This window comes from Trachurus japonicus, chromosome 13 (genome assembly GCF_045865225.1).
Source record: "Trachurus japonicus isolate A0001 chromosome 13, Traja_1.0".
NCBI lineage: Eukaryota > Metazoa > Chordata > Actinopteri > Carangiformes > Carangidae > Trachurus > Trachurus japonicus.
Genome location: NC_140919.1, coordinates 1,396,094 through 1,404,916, shown reverse-complemented (window position 1 = coordinate 1,404,916; position 8,823 = coordinate 1,396,094). Strand labels below are relative to the sequence as shown.

Sequence of the window (8,823 nt, the reverse complement as noted above, 5' to 3'; positions counted from 1 at the left end):
GAATACGTAACTCCTGAGAGCTCTGCGACGCGCTCATACAGAGGGAGCCGACGTCGGAGCAGCGTTGCCTCTGCTCACAAAACGCCGAAGCGTAAAGTGTAGCTTCTAACCTCTGTTAGGCTTCTGCCAATAATACTGATTATTGATCATTTACACACCTAGCTACGACAAACTCATTTAAATGTTTCTAATCTGTCGTTACGGGTCATCATCCTAGCCTGGAATGTTTTTACCCATCTATGGTTTTTAATCTGAAATGATATCAAATTCAGCCAGAAGTGCAGCATGGGGTCGATTTACACTTAATATTTAAAGTGATGTAGTACTAAGTGGGATACTAAATGTCGTATGGGCCTAATAAAATTAACCAATAGCTAATGCGTTTGCTGTAAATACATCAGCTATTTTTTTATTTTTGGTTTTAAATAAACTGCTACAGCAATGTGAAACAACACCTTAAAGTGCAACTACAACAATTAAGGGTTTTTGTGAATTTATGTCGGCTATCTTGATGCAGGGCCGAGTGTCCTCTTTTTTGGAAATCAAAATCTGGTCACCCTAAGCTAACAGCTAACAGCTAATAGCTAATAGCTAACAGCTAACAGCTAACGTGTATAAAGTGAGATCACTTTGCCTTTCTGTGGTTGGTTTACTGTTCATCATCACTGTGTTGTTCTACTTTGTGTTCTTTATGTGTTGCATCATCAAATGTTGTGTTTCTCCACCTCAGTGATTCTTTTGTTTCCCTCCATGACGCCTTGTGTTTTATTTTGAAAGTTACCAGATGACTTCCTGGACAGGCTGTAGACTAGCACACGCTGCCGAAACGCTCTAGTTGACTTTAATTAAAGAGAGAGTTGTTCCAGTGTGAACAATGGAGACAGAGTTTGTGGAAACTGGGGATTAGATCGCTTACTTCTGCTTTAAGTGTTTAAAAAAAACAACCAAAAACAAACCCAAAAGGGTTCAATAAATAATCATTGATTTCTTTCTTTCTTTCTTTTTTAAGTTTTGTTTTTGGTCATTTTAGTTTTTATTTGACAGGACAGTGGGGAGAGGTGGTAAGATTGTCTCTGTTGGGAATCAAACCAGCAATCGATGCATTGAACCACTGAACCACTGGGTCAAGGTCAGATACCTGAGTCACCACCTGTCAGTCACAGCTGAACATAAACGATTCAACATGATTCAATATGAGCAGAGAGACAGAGACTCGCCAGCTGCTCCGTGACCTCTGACCTCTGACCACTTCCTGGTTCATCACAGACTCCAGTATTGATCCGTTTGGCCTCAGTCTGATCCGGAGGAAACAGCAGCTTCAGCTCCACACGTTGGCACCGAAGAACCAAGATGGCCGCCCAATGGCACATTGAAGACCGTGGTTGGGGTTGGCGGGTTTGGGGGGTTTGGGGTGGGGGGATGGGGGTTATTTCAAGGATCAAGCACATTCCACATCAAAACAAATCAATGAGTTTGAACATTGTTCAGTTGGTTTTCACCTGTGACGTCGACTATTTTACAAAGTCAGAGTCTGAATGTGACGACTGTACAACTACAAACTGTACAGATCAGATTAGAGGGGAGGGGGGGCAGCAGGGGGCAGTAGGGGCCGGGGGGGGGGGGCGAGCTACAGTGACAGAAACAAACTCTCTCACTTTCATGACCGTCCTTCTTCTCTTTCTCTTTTCTTCACTGCAAGAACTCAAAATCTTTCCAAGAATATTTGTCTTATTTCTTGTCCAAATGTCTCATTTCTAGTCAAAACTAATCTCTTTCCACTTAAAATAAGACTCATCACCTAAAAATTAACTTGTTTTTAGATAATTTTCACTTGTTTTAAACTAATTTTCACTTGAAATAAGTAGAAAAATCTGATACTCAAAGCAAGTTTTTTGTGCTTGTAATAAGAAGGAAAAACTTGCTCCACTATCAGATTTTTCTACTTATTTCAAGTGAAAATTTCTTACTACTTCTTACTACTTTCCGCCGTTTTTCGGTCTTCAACTAGTCCTTCATACTTTGTGCTATTTTTACACTTCATATATCAAAATGTGCAGCTTTTTCTGGACATTTACGGTATGTATTCACATTTCTCATTCTTCTTATACTTTTTAAATTATTTAACTTTTTCTTATTTTAGTGAAAATAATCTAAAAAAAAATGAGACATTTTGACTAGAAATGAGACAAATATTCTTGGTGAGATATTTGAGTTTTTGCTCTTTTCTTGCTCTTTCTCACTTTCTCTGTCTTTCTTCTCACATGACTCTTCATCCTGACGGTGACTTCCTGTGGTCACCTTTGGCCCCGCCCCCTTACAGCGAGCGGCGGAACCAATCACACCTCAGTCTGCTGCTGCGACTCGGTGGTGATGGTGACGCCTCGCCGCAGCTCGTCCATGCTGTCGAAGTCGCTGCCGAGTTCAGAGTCGTCGCCGCCGCCGAGGACGCCACCAATGCCGCCGCCGCCGCACGGCACCGACACGTCCGAGGCCGACGACGTCGACACCCCCCCCACCGAGAGCCGCAGGTTCGATACCGAGTCGTTGTCAGTAGTAGTAGTGTCTCCGTTCCCGCTGGGCGTTGGCGTTGTGGCCATGTCGCCGTGGGGCAGCTGGTGGGGGGGCAGGTACTGGCTGGGGTGGAAGTGCGGTCGGTGCGGTTGGCGCCCGGTGCTGCCGAGGGAGGGGGGGCCGGCGGCGGGCGGCGGCGGCGGGGGGCTGTAGGGCTCCGGGTAGTCCTCGCCGCTGCCCGTGGGGAGCGGCGGGGGCAGCTGGTCCTGGCTCAGGAACTCCTCCTCGTGGGGAGGGGGGTAGTCGCTGTCGATGTCGTAGCCCCCCAGGTAGTAGTCTGACTCCAGCTCGCGGCCGCCGCTGCTGCTGCTGCCGGTGGGGGGGGCGGAGCCGGCCGCGTCGCCGCCCGGCCCCTCCTCGATGTCCGACAGCCGCGTGTTGGGCATCCAGTCCGAGGTGTCCCAGTGGTAGGCTGCACAGAGGGGGGGGGGGGCAAGAGGGGCAAGAGGGGGGGCAGTTAGTAACAACCTTGACTGACTGAGTCGAGCTGACGTCTCCACAGACACCGACGAGCCGACGACCTGCACAGAACAACGTTAGGTCTTCGGAGGAGAGGGGGGAGGGGCATGCACAGCAGGGTGACATCATGCTGACATCATCACGCCATCATCATCACAGCCACGTCAGATACAGGAACAGCTGGGAGATTCTCCCGTTGGTCGGAGCAGAGAAAGTGACACGAACGCCGCTGATGTTTGAAGGGATTCGTGTCTTGCCTCACTCCCGAGTCCATGACCAGCAGATAGACACCATCCTTTCCACTGTGCGTGCAGTAACCATGGAGATAGAGCCGTATCACCGTAATTAGCTTAGCTCAAACACTGGAAGTGTATAGGTAGTGTTAGCCTGCCTCCTACCTAAAGTCGCTAATTAGCTTAGCTCAAACACTGGAAGTGTATAGGTAGTGTTAGCCTGCCTCCACCTAAAGTCGCTAATTAGCTTAGCTCAAACGCTGGAAGTGTATGGGTAGTGTTAGCCTGACTCCACCTAAAGTCGCTAATTAGCTTAGCTCAAACACTGGAAGTGTATAGGTAGTGTTAGCCTGCCTCCACCTAAAGTCATCAGAGAAACTCTTCAGCAACTCTAAACGGAAACCGGCGGGCCGATCTTCGTCTCAGAGCTGACAAAACTCTCCGGTAAGGCATCTTGAGCGGTCAAATGCCGCTAACGGGACGAGATCGGTCAAAACGGAGGGTTCAAACAAAGACGGTATATTTTTGTTCAAGCTAGCTACATCGAGGGTAGGTTAGCTTCCTGTTTCAAAGTAAAAGCACAAATTCTATCCTCATGGTTTTCTGTATGTAAAGGGCAACGGGTGTTTTATTTTGTGAAAGTAACCAAAAGTGCGTTGGTCACAACGGCTAGCTTGAGTAGCGCCGAGTTCGTCAGAACAAAATTGTAAACAGCTGGTATTTAGACAAATTAACGACACACTGCTGATCTAAACAGCTACTTTCTCGCCTACAATGTTTGAAATGTGGATAAAGTGATATATTTACAGAGACACTACCTATACACTTCCAGCGTTTGAGCTAAGCTAATTAGCGACTTTAGGTGGAGTCAGGCTAACACTACCTATACACTTCCAGCGTTTGAGCTAAGCTAATTAGCGACTTTAGGTGGAGTCAGGCTAACACTACCCATACACTTCCAGTGTTTGAGCTAAGCTAATTAGTGACTTTAGGTGGAGGCAGGCTAACACTACCCATACACTTCCAGTGTTTGAGCTAAGCTAATTAGCGACTTTAGGTGGAGTCAGGCTAACACTACCCATACACTTCCAGTGTTTGAGCTAAGCTAATTAGTGACTTTAGGTGGAGGCAGGCTAACACTACCCATACACTTCCAGCGTTTGAGCTAAGCTAATTACGGCGATACGGCTCTATCTCCCTTGTTACTGCACGCACAGTGGAAAGGATGGTGTCTATCTGCTGGTCATGGACTCGGGAGTGAGGCAAGACATGAAAATAAATGTTGACGTATCCCTTTAATTGGTCGGACTGATCCTGGACTACCTGTGAGGAGGAGTTACTGTTTTTCACCCAATCAGCCGTCGACGTGTTGAGCTGACCAACGAGACAATCTACCCAGAATTCAGTGGGAGGAAGAGCTGAGGGGCAGGTGTTGGATCAGAGCAGGTGAGTGAAGGTGAAAGAAAAGCAATGACATGGCAAACCAAAACAAAACAACAAGAAGAAAACAAACCATGTGACCGAGGCTGTGGAGCCTCATCAGGCAACGACAGGCACAAACCATCAGTGGGGGTGGGGGGAGGGCAGTCAGGTGACAAGGGGCAGGCAGACAGGTGAGGGAGGGGCATCAAATCACACATAACGTCCACAAAGCTGCAGAGGGAGGTGACACTTCACCACTGACAGAGGATGAGGCGAGTGCACAGGTAAGAGGAGGGAGGGGGGAGGAGGGAGAGGGGGGGTAGACAAAATAACTACAGGACTACACACTCATTATCAATGTGACTATAGAGCCCTACCTGTCTCATCATAAAACATTTCATTCGTTCATTCTTTCATTCCTTTATTCCTCAGTCTCTTCATCCACTCACACTGACTTGACTCATCACTCCAGAGGGAAACAGCATAATGCATGTGTTATAAACAAATTAGTGTTTTAAAGTATCTGAGTGTAAAATACAAGGCAGCTTATTTTGTCTACTCCCTGCATTCAGATAGATAGATAGATAGATAGATAGATAGATTGGGGGGGGGGGGGGTCAGTAGGGTGGGGGGGGTAGTCACCTCTGTTGTAGGTTTGACCTTGGTCCATGACTGACACTGTCAGATGGAAGAACAACAACACAAAGGCCTTTAGCACCGAGCTGAGCGACTGTTGCTTTAAATACAGGTGAGGAACTAAAGATGTAAAAATCACCAGAGATAAATAAAGACAGGCAACCATGAACCTCAGAGACCAACAAGCTGCTGCTGCCACTCACTGACTCAGGCCACGCCCACATGACCATGACTTCCTGTACAACTCATTTCCCACAATTCCTCCTCCCCGTGCTTACGGGTGTGCATAGGGGTGTGTTTACGGGTGTGTTTATGGGTGTGTTTATGGGTGTGCATACGGGTGTGCATATAGGTGTGCATATGGGTGTGTATACAGGTGTGCATATGGGTGTGCTTATGGGTGTGTATACGGGTGTGCATTTGGGTGTGTATACGTGTGTGCATATGGGTGTGCATTTGGGTGTGCATATGGGTGTGTATACAGGTGTGCATATGGGTGTGCATACGGGTGTGCTTACGAGTGTGCTTATGGGTGTGCATATGGGTGTATATACGGGTGTGCATTTGGGTGTGCATATGGGTGTGTATACGGGTGTGTTTATGGGTGTGCATACGGGTGCAAGCTGCTGCTGCCACTCACTGACTCAGGCCACGCCCACATGACCATGACTTCTTGTACAACTCATTTCCCACAATTCCTCCTCCCCGTGCTTACGGGTGTGCATACGGGTGTGCTTATGGGTGTGCTTACGGGTGTGTTTATGGGTGTGCTTATGGGTGTACATATGGGTGCGCTTATGGGTGTGTTTACGGGTGTGTTTATGGGTGTGCATATGGGTGTGCTTATGGGTGTGCATTTGGGTGTGCTTACGGGTGTGCATACGGGTGTCCTTATGGGTGTGCTTACAGTTGTGCATACGGGTGTGCTTATGGGTGTGTATTTGGGTGTGCTTATGGTTGTGCATTTGGGTGTGCTTATGGGTGTGTCTACGGGTGTGCATACGGGTGTGCATTTGGGTGTGTATATGGGTGTGCTTACGGGTGTGTTTATGGGTGTGCATACCGGTGTGCTTACGGGTGTGCATATGGGTGTGCATACCGGTGTGCTTACGGGTGTGCATACGGGTGTGCATACGGGTGTGCATACGGGTGTGCATTTGGTTGTGCTTACGAGTGTGCTTATGGGTGTGCATTTGGGTGTGCTTACGGGTGTGCTTACGGGTGTGCATACGGGTGTGCATTTGGTTGTGCTTACGAGTGTGCTTATGGGTGTGCATTTGGGTGTGCTTACGGGTGTGCATACCGGTGTGCTTATGGGTGTGCTTACGGGTGTGCATACCGGTGTGCTTACGGGTGTGCTTACGGGTGTGCATACCGGTGTGCTTACGGGTGTGCTTATGGGTGTGCATACCGGTGTGCTTACGGGTGTGCTTATGGGTGTGCATATGGGTGTGCTTACGAGTGTGCTTATGGGTGTGCATACGAGTGTGCTTACGGGTGTGCATTTGGGTGTGCTTACGAGTGTGCTTATGGGTGTGCATTTGGGTGTGCTTACGGGTGTGCATACCGGTGTGCTTACGGGTGTGCATACGGGTGTGCATACGGGTGTGCATACCGGTGTGCTTACGGGTGTGCATATGGGTGTGCATTTGGGTGTGCTTACGGGTGTGCATACCGGTGTGCTTACGGGTGTGCATACGGGTGTGCTTACGGGTGTGCATACGGGTGTGCTTACGGGTGTGCATACCGGTGTGCTTACGGGTGTGCATACCGGTGTGCTTACGGGTGTGCATATGGGTGTGCATATGGGTGTGCATACCGGTGTGCTTACGGGTGTGCATACCGGTGTGCATACCGGTGTGCTTACGGGTGTGCATACGGGTGTGCATACCGGTGTGCATACCGGTGTGCTTATGGGTGTGCATTTGGGTGTGCTTACGGGTGTGCATACCGGTGTGCTTACGGGTGTGCATATGGGTGTGCATATGGGTGTGCATACCGGTGTGCTTACGGGTGTGCATACCGGTGTGCATACCGGTGTGCTTACGGGTGTGCATACGGGTGTGCATACCGGTGTGCATACCGGTGTGCTTATGGGTGTGCATTTGGGTGTGCTTACGGGTGTGCATACCGGTGTGCATACCGGTGTGCTTACGGGTGTGCATATGGGTGTGCATATGGGTGTGCATACCGGTGTGCTTACGGGTGTGCATACCGGTGTGCATACCGGTGTGCTTACGGGTGTGCATATGGGTGTGCATATGGGTGTGCATACGGGTGTGCATATGGGTGTGCATACGGGTGTGCATACCGGTGTGCTTACGGGTGTGCATATGGGTGTGCATTTGGGTGTGCTTACGGGTGTGCATACCGGTGTGCTTACGGGTGTGCATACGGGTGTGCTTACGGGTGTGCATATGGGTGTGCTTACGGGTGTGCATACCGGTGTGCTTACGGGTGTGCATACCGGTGTGCATACCGGTGTGCTTACGGGTGTGCATACGGGTGTGCATACCGGTGTGCATACCGGTGTGCTTATGGGTGTGCATTTGGGTGTGCTTACGGGTGTGCATACCGGTGTGCATACCGGTGTGCTTACGGGTGTGCATATGGGTGTGCATATGGGTGTGCATACCGGTGTGCTTACGGGTGTGCATACCGGTGTGCATACCGGTGTGCTTACGGGTGTGCATACGGGTGTGCATACCGGTGTGCATACCGGTGTGCTTATGGGTGTGCATTTGGGTGTGCTTACGGGTGTGCATACCGGTGTGCATACCGGTGTGCTTACGGGTGTGCATATGGGTGTGCATATGGGTGTGCATACGGGTGTGCATATGGGTGTGCATACGGGTGTGCATTTGGTTGTGCTTACGAGTGTGCTTATGGGTGTGCATTTGGGTGTGCTTACGAGTGTGCTTATGGGTGTGCATTTGGGTGTGCTTACGGGTGTGCTTACGGGTGTGCATACCGGTGTGCTTACGGGTGTGCATTTGGGTGTGCTTACGAGTGTGCTTATGGGGGTGTATACGGATGTGCATACGGGTGTGCTTACGGGTGTGTTTATGGGTGTGCATTTGGGTGTGAATATGGGTGTGTAAACGGGTGTGCATATGGGTGTGTATACGGGTGTGCTTATGGGTGTGCATTTGTCATTTTTCAGCTCGTACGGTTCGCGTTTACACACTTTTTTTCCCCACTCTGGTCCAAACAGCAGATCCGTGAGTGTCAGGTTTCCATGATACTGACCGGGAAAAGAATGTGGTACGTCATGTTTACGTGACTCCATATGGCTGTGTTTATGGGTATGTATACAGATGTGTATACAGGTGTGTTGGTGTGGACAGAGGACTGAGATGTGGGCGTGGTCACATGACACAGTCTGAGTCTCCGCCTACAGGAAGTGATGATGAAGCTGCAGCTGTCGTCTCAGAGGAACATGGAGACGTCTGTCCTGTGGGCGGAGCTTCTGACGTACAGACAGACAGAGGTGTAGCTCAGA

The 8,823-nt window shown here is 49.4% G+C and overlaps 1 protein-coding gene across 2 annotated transcripts in view; it reads right to left on the bottom strand.

Moving 5' to 3' along the window:
• Nucleotides 1–2,077: 2,077 nt before the first annotated feature.
• Nucleotides 2,078–8,823, bottom strand: part of fat3a (FAT atypical cadherin 3a) — a 116,156-nt gene continuing 109,410 nt past the window's right edge. For both annotated transcript variants that reach the window (XM_085794711.1, XM_085794709.1), the window contains 2 exons: nt 5,328–5,363; nt 2,078–2,983 (listed from right to left, as the gene is read on the bottom strand). In XM_085794711.1, coding sequence (XP_085650837.1) covers nt 2,337–2,983; nt 5,328–5,363 — 683 coding nt within the window. In that variant the 3' untranslated portion in view covers nt 2,078–2,336. The remainder of the gene's footprint in view (nt 2,984–5,327; nt 5,364–8,823) is intronic.